The 16,209-nt window shown below is 47.8% G+C and overlaps 7 protein-coding genes across 7 annotated transcripts; 2 read left to right on the forward strand and 5 right to left on the reverse strand.

The window, feature by feature from the left end:
- Nucleotides 1-497: 497 nt before the first annotated feature.
- On the reverse strand, nt 498-2,207 carry N7469_001262 (cytosine permease; the record flags this gene model as incomplete). Its single annotated transcript, XM_056640182.1, has 3 exons — nt 498-1,588; nt 1,659-1,875; nt 1,938-2,207. 3 exons carry the CDS (start codon nt 2,205-2,207, stop codon nt 498-500), a joined length of 1,578 nt encoding a protein of 525 aa, XP_056505939.1.
- Nucleotides 2,208-4,643: 2,436 nt separating this feature from the next.
- N7469_001263 (nitronate monooxygenase) lies at nt 4,644-5,889 on the reverse strand (the record flags this gene model as incomplete). Its single annotated transcript, XM_056640183.1, has 4 exons — nt 4,644-4,934; nt 4,992-5,478; nt 5,559-5,820; nt 5,877-5,889. 4 exons carry the CDS (start codon nt 5,887-5,889, stop codon nt 4,644-4,646), a joined length of 1,053 nt encoding a protein of 350 aa, XP_056505940.1.
- Nucleotides 5,890-6,741: 852 nt separating this feature from the next.
- N7469_001264 (folic acid synthesis protein) lies at nt 6,742-8,259 on the forward strand (the record flags this gene model as incomplete). Its single annotated transcript, XM_056640184.1, has 3 exons — nt 6,742-6,942; nt 7,008-7,216; nt 7,278-8,259. The coding sequence occupies 3 exons, from the start codon at nt 6,742-6,744 to the stop codon at nt 8,257-8,259; spliced, it is 1,392 nt and encodes a 463-aa protein (XP_056505941.1).
- A 242-nt stretch (nt 8,260-8,501) lies between these two features.
- Nucleotides 8,502-9,713, reverse strand: N7469_001265 (magnesium transporter CorA family protein; the record flags this gene model as incomplete). The annotated part of the gene is made up of 1 exon (XM_056640185.1): nt 8,502-9,713. One exon carries the CDS (start codon nt 9,711-9,713, stop codon nt 8,502-8,504), a length of 1,212 nt encoding a protein of 403 aa, XP_056505942.1.
- Nucleotides 9,714-10,998: 1,285 nt separating this feature from the next.
- Nucleotides 10,999-12,759, reverse strand: N7469_001266 (ADP-ribosylation factor GTPase-activating protein; the record flags this gene model as incomplete). The annotated part of the gene is made up of 6 exons (XM_056640186.1): nt 10,999-11,027; nt 11,089-11,406; nt 11,460-12,151; nt 12,216-12,399; nt 12,476-12,611; nt 12,694-12,759. The coding sequence occupies 6 exons, from the start codon at nt 12,757-12,759 to the stop codon at nt 10,999-11,001; spliced, it is 1,425 nt and encodes a 474-aa protein (XP_056505943.1).
- Nucleotides 12,760-13,077: 318 nt separating this feature from the next.
- On the forward strand, nt 13,078-13,887 carry tim21 (the record flags this gene model as incomplete). Its single annotated transcript, XM_056640187.1, has 3 exons — nt 13,078-13,529; nt 13,588-13,642; nt 13,702-13,887. 3 exons carry the CDS (start codon nt 13,078-13,080, stop codon nt 13,885-13,887), a joined length of 693 nt encoding a protein of 230 aa, XP_056505944.1.
- A 396-nt stretch (nt 13,888-14,283) lies between these two features.
- N7469_001268 (L-fuconate dehydratase) lies at nt 14,284-15,859 on the reverse strand (the record flags this gene model as incomplete). Its single annotated transcript, XM_056640188.1, has 4 exons — nt 14,284-14,886; nt 14,950-15,555; nt 15,640-15,744; nt 15,815-15,859. 4 exons carry the CDS (start codon nt 15,857-15,859, stop codon nt 14,284-14,286), a joined length of 1,359 nt encoding a protein of 452 aa, XP_056505945.1.
- Nucleotides 15,860-16,209: the final 350 nt, after the last annotated feature.

Here is a 16,209-nt window from a genome sequence, read left to right on the forward strand (position 1 = left end):
CGGCTGTGGGGGAAAAGTTAATCTGCAAACAGCGAGACTCTTCTATTCTTCTTGTGTAGCCCGCAACAGAACGAAGCGTAAAGGTATTAAGCAATAAATCTTGTAAACTAATATCAGAAGATTAATCCGCTGAAATAAAAGTTTCGAAGAAGTTGTCCTAGAACAAGGAAAACGAAGACACTAATAAATAGAACTGTAAGCCCTAAAGAAAATGGGGGCGAAGGCAATGAAGTGCGAGACGTGGAAATGGGGCCAGAAGATTCACCGCTTTACTAAAATTAGATTGGACGAGTCAGTTGAAGATGGATTGGATTGGCTGGAATACGAGTATCATTCAGCTTGAAAGTAGATGACTATTAATGGCATGAATGGAATGGATCTGAAAAGTAATGCTATGATTGATTGGGGGCAAAGTGCCCATGCATGCGAAGCTATATGACGGAATATTAATCGGAGAAAACGCTATATACATCGTATAAGAAAAAAAATGCGAATGTTTAACGACCAAAATAATTTAACTCGAGCGGTCGCAACGCAGTATAAACCGTGAAAGCAAAGGCAAAGCCAAGCTCAAAGCCAACATCACCGTCACCTGCATGGTGGGCAATCGGGCCGGTCCACCACGACTGACTCATGCCAACAGCTACGCCGGCAACACCGAAGCAGAAGGCAATACTGGCGGCAATGCCGATGGGGAGTTTGTTGGGCTTATCGTAGATTTCAATACGATAGCCTCCAAATCCACGCTTGAAGATGAAATGATCGGAGACGGTGATGCCAGAGTAAATGGCCAACCAGTAGGCGATCAGGTTCATGAAGTTCTCCAGAACGGTCTCGAAGTGAGAATAACCAGGGATGGCGATGGCGAGGGAGACACATGAAGCCAGGAAGGTCCAGATGAAACGAGGCACACGCTGGGTACGCTCGTGCAGGACTTGCAAGGTCAAGGAGACGGAGTAAATGTTGGGGCAGTTGTTGGCGATGATAGACAGAGCCAGAATCACCAAACAGAACTTGCCGAATCCACCAAGAGGGTCAAGAACAGCTCCAATCAAGCCACCGTTACCGGAAGTCTGATAACCGTCGAAGTACTTGTTGTCCTGGCCGTTGATAGCAGAGGCAGACATGACGGCAATGCCCAAGAACTCGGTCAAGAGAAGAGGGAAAATTAAACCCAACCAAGTAGAGATGAAGACCTTGCGACGACTGCGGTCGGCGGGTTGGTAAACCGTATAGTCAGCAGCATAGCTTGTCCAGCCAGTTGCGAAACCATAGACTGTCGAACCAAATGAGAGACATTTACCCATTTCCGAAGTGCCAACTCCCATAGGGATATTCTGGAAATCACCCGAGTGAGCAAACACTCCCAAGACAATCATGAAGACAATAAAAGTCGGAATCCAACTCCATTTCTCGTAGATGTGTACGACCTTATATCCGGCGAAAGTCACGAAAAGTGTGCAGAAGGTGATGATGAGGATACCAGCGAAACCGGGGACAGTACCATTGACGGCGTTCAGAAGTTGAGCACCAACAATGGCGTTGGAGGCGGACCAGCCGATACAAGCGATAACGTTGAGAATGGCAACTAGACGAGGACTAGTCAGAATTGATGTTCACGACATAATCAGCCCCAAAATTTGATGTGGGCTACCTACTGATTTTGACTGGATACCAGCCGAACCAGTAACGCGACAGGACCATCTGTCGCAGACCAAAGGGAGGACCGAAGCATGAGAAGAAGCAGACGGTCAAGATACCAAGCAAATTGAAGAATAGGCAGACCAAAAAGGCATCAATGGTTCCGAGGTCGAAAGAGGATATCCCTAACACACCGATAGCAAAGGAACTGGAGACCATGTCCGCAGCCAGCCACTGTGAGGGTGGAGAGGTCAGCCATGTTGATGATACCGTCAAGAATCAATTCATGAACACACCATGCTACCAATGTTGAAATATGAAGTATCCGTACGCTCATTTTCCGGAACGCGTTCAACACCACGTTGTTCGACATTCAATTTACCAGCTACACGCTGAATCTTGGCGTATAACGAGTTTCCATACTCGAAGCTCTCGCCGGGGACCGCACCATCGCTGACCGTATCATGATCGTGAGGCTCACTGCTATTATTGGAGTCGTAGGAAGTATTGTCGACTTGAGGGTTTTTCTCGACATCACGCGACCCAAAACCGAATTTGGAGCGCATTCTGAAATTGAAGTCGGAAGTGGACCAAAAGAGACACTTGGAGCTTCAAGTTTATTGTATATTGAACTCAAGCTCGACCCGGAATGGGGGAGGTAAGGAAAAAGAGACAAGAAATTGATGATAAGAGAAAAACGAAGCCGCTTCACATCTTTTTTCTTTTTTTTCTTCCGTCTTTGATCCACAGCAAGGGAGGAGGATTTAAATATTCCAACCACCAAAAAAATCCGTGTGGGCGCGTTCGCCCCACTCTAGATGGAGTTTGCGTGGCGACAGTAAAAGCCCCGAGATAGTATACATACAGTATGTACTCTCTGTAAGACACGACAGAGAGGGGACTTGGACCCCCTCGTGGGAAAATTTCCAAAGAAGCAAATGACAAGCCTTGTGGATCCACAGGGGGGAGGAATGTAACCAGTGAGGAAGTTCAACCAGCTCTTATCTCGTCCAAGTGGAACTGGGCCCAACGCGAAACGCGCTCGCTTCCGAAAAAAAAAAAAGGTGGAAATGGGAGAAAGCCTTGGTCGCCGATAAGACCCGTTACTCAGTACTGGTTTGTATACCTAAGATAATCTAGATACTCTTTATCAGTACTCCGTACGTAGTCTTTAATCTGAATGGTACTAGTCATAGCTAAGCTTTTCCACCACATGGCTGATGGCTTATCCGGGGACCGCCGATATGCGTGTACTTTATACTAAGCACCGAAGAGTATAGAGTCTCTCTGCAATCATTAGGAACATTTGGAATAATTTGACTGGTATTCTCTACCTAAGTGGAATAATTCTGCGTATACTCTCATACTTCATCATCTTCAGATAATAATCACTCACCCAAGTGCGGGGGACTTGCACTACAGAACTTAATTTGGTGGCAACGCGAAACTAGTATACACTCCGAGGTCCGTCCGTTTCTCATTCTTTGCCAGGTAGGCAACCCCGAGAGTGGTCACGCAAGTACAGGGTAAGGAGTATCATGTGGAAGAACCCATCTCCATCCAGCAGGTTGAGCCGGGTTAGGCTTGGAAGGAAGAAGAGAAGCTATTTCTCAGCCGATTGATTTCTACCCCAGGTTTGCAGTGCCCGGATGCAGGATCTGGGATGCAAGTATACATAGTAGTAACTATAGGAGTAGATCAGACAGTACTAACTAGTGCATATTGACATGTGGGATATGGAGTACCTACTCCATCCATACTCCCCTAGTATACTATAACTATAGTTACCCTAGTGTAGCAATGATGACTGTTATCATTGCAATTGGTCTAATCGGGAGAACACCCCCGGATCGACAGTACAATCTCGCCCCCCTTTTGGCATTCTCCCGGCTCGTCCTCGGTGCAAAATCAATCCTTGAAATCATGTTATTGGCTCTTATCAGCGGTGCAGCAAGTCTGACTCCTCCTATCATTATCCGGCCCCCCCTGATGCCTACTAGTTATTGCCAGTAATATTCAGGTACCCCAGTTAGGGTTTCTCCAACGACTGACGTGAACATGCATACATACAGCTCATCCATCCTGCACGTCATCCTTCGTTTGCCCTATATGGTGTTTATAGGCACGCTACGCCCCCTCGGTGGTCTCCGATTCTTGTGACTATCTGTCTATATCGATCTCCTTTGATCTACGGTTCCGCTCATGGTCGATTGATCCTCATGACTACTCCACAGCGGATTAATCCAAGAACCATTATGATCTTAACACCTTACGATGTCATAGCTTTTTTGGTGGCTTTGTAAGCCATTCTATATTTCCGTATGTGAGTCCATTCTGGAGGTCAAGGGCATGCCCTTCTATTTCTGAGTTTCCCTGATTATTTTTTGTTTTCCTGGAACTCCTGATAAAGAAGAACCAAGGGATGATGGTGCTCCGATTCTCGGCCTCTTTCCAATCTTCCTTTAATCTTACTCATTTTCCTGTCTTTACTCAATCATTTGCAGTACAATGCCTTACACCAAACCAGGCTCCGAACTACCATCACCATATTACTATACCGCTATGAACCCCTCAAGGTCAACTGCCACGGTATTCCACCCCTACAGACCTTGGTCAAAGAGAGGCCAGCCATACTGCTATATTCGAGTAACTCACAATTTGAACCCCATCTGGAACAACTCTTGTGTGACAATCAGTCTTTTCTCCATGGTATCAGCCCTTGGTACTACTGCTACTACTGCTACTACTACTCAGTCAACGAGCAGTAGGGCTATTGGTACAAGTTCCCATTCCCATCATGCTACACCGTAGTTGTGGGCGAGTCTTAGCAATGCGAGTCTGGCTTATCTGGCTTCAGGCAATATCATCCTCGAGTGATCCAAGTTGTCACTAATTCAAAGCAAGACAGGACACGCATGATCGATGATAAAGAAAGGTCTTATTGAACTATGTACTGGTGACCAAGTATGCTAGATGAGATAACAAAGAGGAATCATAATTATTTACAGCTTGGCAACCATCTTGTCGCCCTTCTTCAGCAACGCAGCGGCATCATTGACAAGCTCGTCAACAATAGCCTTGGCGGGCTTCTTCTCATCAACAACGGCGGAAACCTTACCCATCAGGAAAGGACGGGCGTTGTCGAGAGTATCATCATCAACGTCATCGGGCAAGTTCTCGAAGTCGTGCTCCACGGGAATGACACCCTTGGCAGTGAGCTGCTTGATCTCCTCGGCACGGTTCTCCTCCCAGTTCAGGATGTAGGGGTTCTTGCGCACACGCAGGGGACGACCCTAGAACGTTTGTCAGTATTCATGTAATTGCATAAGAAGTTTGACAGGGCCACCTACAGTGAAAATAATGGTACGGATGTTATCCTCGAAACCGGCGGTACGGACAGCCTCCTGGTGAGCCTTGGGAGCACCGGCCTCATCGGCCAGGATGAAGCGAGTGCCGATCCAGACGGCGGAGGCACCGAGCATGAGGGCAGCGGCAACAGAGTTCCCGTTGTAAAGACCACCAGCAGCGATGACCTGGACGGGTTGGCCAGTCAAAGGGCTCTTCTTGCCCTGGACGAGCTTGGCAACGGTGGGAATGAGAATAGTAGTGGGCACATCGCCGGTGTGACCACCACCCTCACCACCTTGAGCGCAAATGATATCAACGCCGACATCGAGGCACTTCTGGACGTGCTTGGGGTGACCGATCATGTTCATGCAGAGGATGCCGGCACCGTGGAGCTTCTCAACCACAGCCTTGGGGGGGAACACCGACGGCGGAGACGAAGAGTTTGGCACCGCTGTCGATGATGATATCGATGAGCTCATTGAGCTTGCCCTTGGTATAATCGTAGCTAGAAACGAACAAAACAAAGTTAGTGATGTTTTGTAACTGTCACATGTGGTGATGATGCTCACTTAGTCTTGCGAGCACTGCCGCCGACTTGGGGGAGCAGCAGGTCAACACCGAAGGGGGCGTTCTTGTCGGTCAAGTAGCTCTTCAGTTCAGTGATCTGCTCCTTGAGCATGTCGGGGGTATAACCGACACCACCAATAACACCCAGACCACCGGCATTCGTGACAGCAGCAGCCAGCTTGGGGCCGGCGGCCACGTTCATGCCTGCCAGCAGAACCGGATGGTTGATCTTAAGTAGATCAGTGATGGGGGTACGGATGACCTCTGGGGAATGTCAGTAATGCAATGAAAACCTGGTGATAATGAAAGGTGGATCATACGAGGAGATGCCATTGTGAGATAAGATGGGAATGTCAAAAAGGGATGGAGGAGTGAGAGAATCCGGGGAAGGCCACCCTATAAAAAGGAAGGCAGCCTCGGCGCTTTTCACAGCTGATCGCATGAGCCTCGGTCCAACTTGGAGTGAGGGGAATTGACACCTGTAGTATCAGGCGATAAGGCAGCAAGGCATTCAGATGTAATCTGGTCTTCCCCTCACGTGCACGCGGCATCCTCCTCCGATCATGATTGTATAGGAGAGGATAATCGTCGCAAGCATGGGCTCATGGGCTCTTTACCAGAGATCCTGCCAGAAGCTGTCGCTATGGACTTGCGTTCACGAGATTCAATCCCCATCGCAGCCATTGAGATCGGTTAGGCGGTGCGCGTTATTACCGGCAACTCCGCACTCGACACGGCATTGCGCTCGGTCATTTCACGGGTATTCAACGAGAAGGCAAGTCCCTGATTATTGATCGCCGAGGAATAGTTCTAGATCTAATTTATAGTTCTAGTATAACATCATTGTCTACGAACTCAAGTAGGTGCATCCCTCCGCAGTTTTAGGGTCCCATATGTTTGCCGCATCCACCTTATCTGCCATTTATCTGTATCGCCCAAAAAAGAAAAAAAAAATGCGGGACACTATGCATTTCTTACATCCCTTGTTTCCTTGTTCATTAGAGACGCGGTCTCACTTTAAAGACATAAGACTGAGCTCAATTAGATCCACTGTCTATGAGAAGACCGACTATTTTGTCTTCGAGGGAAAAAGATGTCCGATCGAAGCCAATAACCCCGCTCTCGTACTTGAAGTCTTACGCGCGGAGATTTTCTTACGGCCAAACAGCGCGCCGAGATTCTAAGATGAATGTGCAAGATGATCCCCAGACCCATCGTGCATTCATTGCCCTTGGTAGTAATGTGGGGGATCGAGTGGAAATGATCGAGAAGGCCTGTCGTGAGTTGGATCGAGTTGGTATTAAAGTGAAACGGACAAGTTCTCTTTTCGAGACAACTCCCATGTATGTACTCGACCAGGGTACATTCCTTAATGGAGTTTGCGAGGTACTATCCCAAAAAATATCTTTCTGTCCTCTTTTTTTTTTCATTCAAAGTTAATTCTTCATAAGGTTGAAACAACCCTCGCACCAATGGGGCTTTTGGATGCCCTTCAGTCCATTGAAAATACATTGGGTCGAAAGAAATTGATAGACAAGGGCCCACGCTCTATCGACTTGGACATTCTATTATATGATCAGGAGATCTTCTCACACGAACGTCTCAATGTCCCGCATAATCTCATGCTAGAACGTGATTTTGTGCTTCGCCCTCTTTGCCAGTGGGTCTTGACCGTCGTCTATACATCTTTTTATTATAAATATTTCAGCTAACACAATCAGGTTGATCCCTCATGAACGGCCACCCCAAACTGAGAAGAATTCAAAAACATATATGGACTATCTTAAAGCTCTACCGCCTCCAGAGCCAACACCTTATTCAACAACTCCAATCTCTCCATCATTTCCTCCCATTTACGCCACAGATCCCAAACGAAATACTCATGTAATGGCTATTATGAACTTAACCCCAGACTCCTTTTCTGATGGTGGCAAACATGCTTCTTCTGACATGGCCTACATTACTCAAACTGTGCGTGACTTCATTGCGCATGGCGCGACTATCATCGATATTGGCGGTGAGAGTACAAGGCCAGGGTCAACGCCTGTAGGCGCAGAGGAGGAGATTGCCCGAGTTGTTCCCGCCATTAAACACATTCGCACATCTATCCCGGAAGCCTCCAACATTGCTATCAGCATCGATACTTACCGCGCCAGCGTCGCGGAAGCTGCTTGTGCCGCTGGCGCAGACATTATCAACGATGTCTCGGCTGGTACTCTTGACCCAGAGATGCTATCTACCGCCGCTCGGATCGGAAAGTCTATTATTCTGATGCATATGCGTGGTACCCCGCAAACCATGACCCAGTTAACCGACTATCCCAACGGTGTCATCCCCAGCGTTGCAGCAGAGCTACAGGAACGCATTGAAGCTGCCGAGGAAGCTGGTGTTCGACGCTGGCGCATCATTCTCGACCCAGGTTTGGGATTTGCGAAAAACCAGACTGAAGATTTGGAAATTCTGCGTGATTTGTCTCGGCTACGGGAGGCAGAAGGCCTTGACTGCTTTCCCTGGTTAATGGGTCCTAGTCGGAAACGATTCATTGGTCACATTACTGGCGTAAAGGCCCCTCGTGAGCGAGTTTGGGGCACTGCAGCTACCGTATCAGCTAGTGTTGCTGGTGGAGCTGATATTGTTCGTGTGCACGATGTACATGAAATGTGGCAGGTGGCTAAAGTTGCGGATGCGATCCACCGTGTATAAAAATGCATGCAAGTCCTCAGCGAGGGGTGCTTGATTGGTTTTTTCTTTCTTTGCGTTCAACATTGCATAGTTCGGGCTAAATATTCTCTCTTCATTCATCATGGAGCTCAGCTAGTTCAACCCGGCGTACAAAACATGTCATTTTTTCATTTATGAATCTTGGAAGCGATGTATTATTTCGGGATCCGTATTTGCATGCTGATTCACAAGTGTTATTATATTCAAAATATGTGCAAGATTTCCTATATAATTCGTGCCTTTTTGAGTATGAACAAAAGCAGCACTGCCAGCACTATTTCGAATCCCAAAATTCCAAACCACCACACTAAATTAGATACTTCTTCACCAGGAACTTGTACATTCATACCAAATGAGGTGGTGGTCACTTGCATGAGTACAACGACAGAACCAATGGCTGTCAAACGACTGAGGGTATCTGCGATCTGATTGCGCATGCGGGTAGAGTCAAAAGAAATTCTGCTCATGAACTTTGTTTGTGACCGCGAGAGCATCTGCTCCGCATTACTCAAGTGGGACATCATGGTCAAGACGTGATCTTGTATGTCGCTCAAGTATGAGGCGACGTCGGAAGGTGCAGCACCGAAGCTGCTGCAGTGACGAGCGAAGCAGCGAATAACATCAGTCTTATCATTAAGGAGATGGCGAATATGAGTGACTTCTTTTCGATATTTGTGAATATTCTGCAGCGCGAGGCCGATATCGTCCGGTTGTGTAACAGATAATGTATCCTCGGTCACCTCCACACTTGTTGTGATTCGATCAATGAGAGGTGCGAAGCTATCCACAATATCATCACTTGTAAAGTGTAAGTAGATGCCCAGAGAATTCATTTGAAACTGAAGGGGGGGGGGTTCATACATAAGAGCATAGCAAATCCAATCACTTGTCAATGACAAATGGCTCTGATGCTCCTTGATACGATTCCAGACATGAGCAGGATGTGGTGTATTATGAAAAGTAAAGCTCAAAATGCCTTCGTTAAACACGATTCCGTAGAAATTAGTAGACGAGTCCCGATCTCCCGCAGAAGCTTCTTGATCTCGCGGAAGTCGCAAAGAGATGAAATAGTATGGGCCGAAATGCTCGATCTTCTCTCGCTCTTCGCGCATTTTAATATCCTCTGTCGTGAGAGGATGAATATCCAATAAACGCGAGAGCATCTCGATATCCTCGTTTGCTGGAGATGTCACATGAAGCCACCATAGTCCGCTATGCATGCCCGTCTCCAAGAGCCGATTAAAGGGGTCGCACAAGGACTGCAAAAAAGGGAGACTGTCGGCATGAATGACTCCATTAAGCCAAGGACTGAAAAAGCTATACTGTCTAGCATCCTTTGCAAAATCTTCGCCCGCAGACTTCTCGTTGGTGACAATATCTTCAGATGTGGTGGCGAGGATGGATGACCGGAAGCGGAACTCATCCAAAAGCCCCATTTTGCGTGTGAAAGTCGAAGATCAAGCTATTTAGGCCCATAGGGAGTTGAAATGATACTTGGAAATGTAAAATAAGCGCTCACGAGGTCGCAATTGTATGTAATATGACGATTTAAGCGGCCTTGAAAAAATTGTGGTTGAATCGAGGTTCAAAAGTCTCGGCATTGTGGCGGAGCCGAAAATGTATAAACCCCCTTACTTAACGACGATCGAGTGACAGCCTGCGGTTGTTGAGCGCATTTCTTGATCCAATCAATTTTATTCCTTTTAATAAGTCTATAAAGTACAAATACATACGGCCTGAGGGGCAATAAGAGTATGGAATCATCCATATCAAAAGTGATAGCAGCAGAGTTTAGGGCATGCCGTGACGTATTGCGAAAGATAATTTGTTGCCTCAGGCCTCACTTTCGGATAAGTTTTGATGACGCTGGGAAATCAGCAAGTATGAGAAGGATATAGTTAACTTTATTTCTATCGTAACGATTGTTTGTTCTGCTTTCGTAAGTTAATGTTTGGATGTCTGGATAACCCATGGGTAGGTGCTGATACCACCTCATTAGATCTTTCGCTGTGAGAATCTTATGTTGCTATTTGTATAAGTTTATCCGACAATGACAGAACTATGTGACGATGAATTTTCAAGCTGAGGTAAGTCACAACGTACAAGATGCTAATAAACCAATACCACAGCAGCTCTGTGACTGTATCTTGCGTGCTGTTTGTTCCTATCCTTGAATTAGAAGCTTTGTCGGAGTAAACACTAATCCCAATATTTGAATAAAGAGACAAGACTGTTTGCGTTTGGCTACAACTTGAAGTTGCAAAGTTCCCAGTGTGCCAGCAATACCATAGTTACTAGTACTGATACTAAGACATTCGTTGACCCATCTATCTTGTGATTCGGGCTCAAAAGGTATTACAAAAATATCCGTATATTTTGTGATTGACTCGAAATTTCGGCAAGGAAAAAGACAAGAGGAAAATATAAGGGAATTCATGGATAAGACCTTCAATCCATCCGTGCAGAGTAGCGAAATGCGACGAAGTAGGAAACTAATCAATCAATTCTTCAATGTCCAACCATCACTTGAGATGCAAGTCGCCAATAGATAGACATCCGTGCACGATGGCTTTTGAAAGAGAACAAAGGGAAAACCAGGGGGGGGACAGCGTTGATGGCGAGAGGTCTGGAGAGTCAAAGTATACGTCACACATCACAGGTAGGGGATAATAGGCTTGCTAAGTAGGTATTTGATATGACAATAATACGTAGTCATGGCATTTAGTTGTTCAGATAGTTGCGAATAGCACCTGAAGCGATGGTCAGTGACTTCCTATTCAATATTCGTTCGCGTTTATTAGTAAAACTCACCTTGAAGCTTGGTAGCTCCCTCACCAACAATATGCGAGAGGTTCTCGAGATCATCTCCAGCGGTGATTCCGAAACGGCGAACAAAATCCTTGGCCGCATTCTCAAGATCACCATAACCGTCGTCAATAGCAGGGAGCTCATCCTCGGGCCGGCCGAAGTAGGCATTGCTGGAAATCGAGGTTGCGCCGCCAAAGTCTTGCAGTCGCTGCTTAGCCTCAGCCTGGGCGGCCGGGTCATATCGTTCACGACCAAAGAACTCATCAGATGAGATACCCTTCTGGGTGCCGAAGCGTGTGCGGGTCTCAGCAAGTTCTTCCTCTGGGGAAAAGGTTAGTCTGTTTCCTTGGAGAGCTGGAAAAGGATGTACATACCATTCACGGGAGACTTGGCAGCACCCACAGCGCCAAAGCCAAGCTTCTTGGGGGCTGGAGGCTTTGAGACCTGACCGAATCCAAGCCGGTTCATTCCCATACCAAGCCTCTCAACGTCACTAGAGTTGCGCTCGTGGGACTTGTTTTGGTTCGGGCTGACCGGGGCGGGAGAAGCAATGGGTGTGGCAGCAGTGGCAGCTCGGGCCTTTGCATCGACCTCGGCCTGCTCAGCTTCAGGATCATAGCCAAGCTTCTCAATTCGTTCCGCCTCCTCCTTAGCCTTACGCTCTGCCTCCTCAAAATCAATATCACTTGCAACTACCTTCTTCGCTCCGAGCTTGGGGGCCTTCTTAGCTCCCAGAACGCCACCCTTCTTAGCACCGGTGGTTGTGGAAGTTTTCCGAACAGAGGTGGAAGGACGAATGGCAGTCGGGGCGGGAGAAGAAGGCTTCTCTTCAGATGCAGACAATGGAGATTTTGAGCGAGATCCATTGGCGCCAGCATTCAGGAAAGGAGATCCGGTTCGGCTTACAACAGGTGGCGTTCCGGTGCGGGAAGGAGGGTTGCTCGGGCGTTTGATAGAGGGCTTGTCCCAGGAAGAGAAGAAATCATCATCCGCATCGGCGGGTGTATTTGAGCCATCGGATGGGGTTCCAGCAGGCAAGTCGGTGATAACTACCTCCTCGGGATACCTATATCATCATTGTCAACACCGATCACTGTGGACCATACCTTGTCTTGGGGGTGAACACTGACTGTTGCGCATCCGCCGCAGCGCGTCTCTTGAGTTCATCCTTATACTTGACAGCAGCATTGGATGTATACTTGACCTTAGTATCCTTGCTTGCCAGCGCCGCAGATCCACCGTGCGATTGGAAGTATTTGGTTGCCGACTCATTTCCACCGACTTTCATCACTCGCAATTGTTCCCATTGCCACTCTATATCCGCAGATCTCAGTATATGTAGGGGATAATCACAATGGTGGGGTGAAGGATGCAATCACAGAATACATACGGTCAAGGTTGGTAGAGCGAACAAAGGAGATATGAACACCGAGATTGCGATGGTGAGCGGAGCAGTCAAGACACAGGTAGATGCCGAATGGGACTGATGACCATGTAGGGTTCTTGGAGCCGCAGTCGAAGCAGACCTAATCACCAGCGTCTCATTAGTGACCAATGCCTGAGAATAACACGGGGTCGCACTGGGGGATGGCGGGGTGGTGTGCGCACCTTGTTTGCGGGCTTCAACTTCAGCTTCTCAAAGATCTTTTGAGACTGCGCCTTGGAGGCACTCATGTTGAACGGGAATGTGTGGTAGGGAGAAGGATATCCAACAGTGTCAAAAAGAAGCCGGGGACAAAGTCGGGAACGGCGAAGGACGAACGTGGTCGGATTCGAGACTCCCTGTGCCTGGGGATGTGTAATTTGCAATCTGGCGGTGGCGCCGAATGCGTGTGGAGTGGCTAAAAATTACGCCACCCTCCCTGCAAAATTACCGTATTGTAATTTTTCATAAGCACGTGAGCCCTCGCTATCGGGCCGTTATCGACTTGGGATATTCCCACTCCGCCGCGACGACGACATTTGGGTCTTGTTCTTGAGTATATACCCAATATGAATTCACAAATTGTGCGTGCTCTTCCGAGAGTTTCCACCAGTGTATCCGCTGCCTTGCGATCATCCTCGCGCGCCGAAATCACTCGGTTTTATGCTACTCAGAGCAACCCAGGCTCCACGCCTCGACCGAAGAGGAGGAACATCACAGTCTTGTCGGACGATGGACGATATGAATGGAGTGAATTAAGTGGGAGGGAGAAGGTGTCGCGGGCAACTCAGCAGTCTGTCAACTTCATGGTTGTAATTGCTGGTGCGGTGCTCACTGGTGGTGTCTTCTACCTTTTCTGGACCGAGATTGCTTCGCCAAACAGCAGAACCTGGCAGTTCGAGAAGGCAGTGGACCGGATTAAGGAAGATCCTCGATGTACAAAGCTCTTGGGTGATAGGAGGGAGATCAGAGCATTCGGTGAGGATACAACTAGCCGATGGCAACGAAACAGACCCATTGCGTGAGTCGCATGAACTAGTCTATCATATTGCCTTTATGTGACTAATAATTTGGCACAGAACTACTGAAGAAAAGGACCGACTTGGTCGGGAGCACCTTCGTATGAGCTTTCACGTAAGAAGCTCGTCATCGTCTCCAACTTCTGAACCCATCTTTCTAACTGTAATGTTTAGGTGGAAGGACCTCTCAACTCTGGTGTCGTCATCGTACACATGATTAAGCATCTAGATAAAACGGAGTGGGAGTATCAGCTACTCGCTTTGGATGTGAAGGGCCACTCCCGTATCATCCTGGAGAAGGCATCGGAACGACCCAGTGTGGCCAGCTCTTTGAAACTTTTCGGTATCCAATGGCGATGAGCCCTGCTAGCTGGTGTTCAGCTCGACGCCAATGTCTTTCCTCTTTTGGAGTTTGCCATCATGGCGCTATCAGATCAGCGTCGAGGAAAGCGATTTTATCCGAATCATGATGTTTCAAGCCATGCTTTTCAGTGATCATGTTCCTGGTCAATCGCCTGAAATTGCGGCGAAGACTTCTGTATTTTTAGGGCGAGCCTTCGGATGCCCAGTTCAACGATTGCTCTAGTCCCGTTGATGTATCATACACACTCTATACTGCAACCATAATGCAGTCTTCTGAATATGGCAAATGAATCAAATACCCTACCCAGCCCCGGGAGCTCAAAGTTGAACATTTTTGATTATAAGTATTGGCATGAATGCACATAAAGACATGAAGAAAGAATGATTTTATCTCTATACAACCCGAGGTCCCTCCAAGATGGCCTTGGCCTCCTCTGACCGCCACCAACTCTTACCCTCCTCTCCGGGGAAAGCAAATGCATCCATGCTCTCAGCCTTCATTTCCACGCTGTAACCTGGCTCCAGAGGAGTGACATAGTAACCATTCTTAACGCTGGATGGGTGCACGAAGTGCTCGTGCAAGTGATCCACGTATTCCAAAACGCTCTTCTTGCCGCTAACAACGACATAATCGATTGTGCTCAGGTGCTGAGTGTACTCTGGCAGACCAACACCGCCGGAGTGAGGCACAATAGGAACGCCAAACTTGCGTGCAAGCAGGAGAATAGCTAGCACCTCATTCACACCACCAACTCGGCAGGCATCTGCTTGCAGCACGGTGAGAGCACCAGCTTGTAGGAGTTGTTTGAAGATGACACGATTTTGGCACATCTCGCCGGTAGCAACACCGATGGTACCGTGAGGTGTGTTTTCAAGGGCTTTGCGGATAGCGGCGTGGCCGAGAATGTCATCGGGGGAGGTAGGCTCCTCGATGAACCAGGGCTTGAACTCGGCAAGCTCTTGCATCCAGGTGATAGCCTCAGGGACGGACCAGACCTATGAAGGAGTTGAGTTAGCTTCGTTCTGCAGTATGATTCAATTAGGGCAAATTTGACATACCTGGTTTGCATCAACCATGAGGATGTTACCACGGTCATAACCAATAGCCTCACGGGCGATCCTCAAGCGCTTCTTATCATCTTCCAAACTGCCACCAACCTTCAGCTTGAAGTGCTTGTAGCCCTGGGCCACACTCTCGTCCAGCAACTTCTTCAGCTTCTCCTCGCCATATCCCAACCAGCCAGCACTGGTAGTGTATGCAGGGACGGCTTGACTTGCTTCAGCCTCGCGGATACGGTCTTGCTTTCCGCCCTCGACTTCTTTCAACAGAGAAATAGCTTCTTCGGGAGTGATAGCATCAGTGATGTATCGGAAGTCAATGCAACGAACAAATTCCTCAGGACTCATCTCTGCAACAATACGCCAGACAGGCTTGCCCAGGGTCTTGGCCCACAGATCCCATAGAGCATTGATGACAGCGCCAAGGGCAAGATGAATGACACCCTTCTCAGGACCGATCCAGCGCAGCTGGCTATCGGAGACCAGGTACCGCCATGTCTTACCCCAATCAGCAGTGAGTTCGTCAAGATCCTTGCCAACGACCAGAGGAGTCACGAGAGAGATGGCAGAGCAGACAATCTCATTACCACGACCAATGGTGAATGTCTACACAGTGAAAATGTATTAGCTACTATCTTGCGGGGTTTATTCCGGTTGCGCCAAATTTCAAGCTAAATCATGATAACGTACCATGCCGTGTCCACTGAACTCTGAGTCGGTGTTGATGATACAATAAGCAGCAGAGTAGTCACCAGCCGCGTTCATAGCATCAGAGCCAGTTTTATCGAGGGAGGTCTACATCACGATTCGAGAAGAGGGTCAGACAATCCACTGAGTAAGTAGCTGGTTATAAGCAATAACATACCGGAAACCTCACGTCCCGTGTGCTGAAACCAGTAATCTTAACCATTGTGGCTTGAAATCGACAATTGCAATGATAAAAATCGGACTGAGTTCAATTCCACGCGACAGGGCCAATGTGTTCCAAGGGCAATACGACTAGCAAAGAAAATTGAATAATGTATAGAAATGCGGGGAGCGTCGCGGAGGGGTATAAGAAGTATGCAATTGGGGTGGATAGAAAGAAGCCTTGAGAGAAAAAAACGAAAAGATTCTTTATATGAGAGAAAGTAAAATAAAACAAATAACATCAGAGAATATTGGCCTGTATATAGAGACGTGTCACACCCCCCCACGCGAGCTCATCAAATCTCCCCTCCACCCCTCGTTTTGCCTCGATTTTCTCCATTTTCTTTGGGG

Source organism: Penicillium citrinum (assembly GCF_028827155.1).
Source record: "Penicillium citrinum strain IBT 23319 chromosome Unknown utg000001l:1.0-4955037.0:1.0-4956770.0, whole genome shotgun sequence".
NCBI classification, from domain to species: Eukaryota; Fungi; Ascomycota; class Eurotiomycetes; order Eurotiales; family Aspergillaceae; genus Penicillium; species Penicillium citrinum.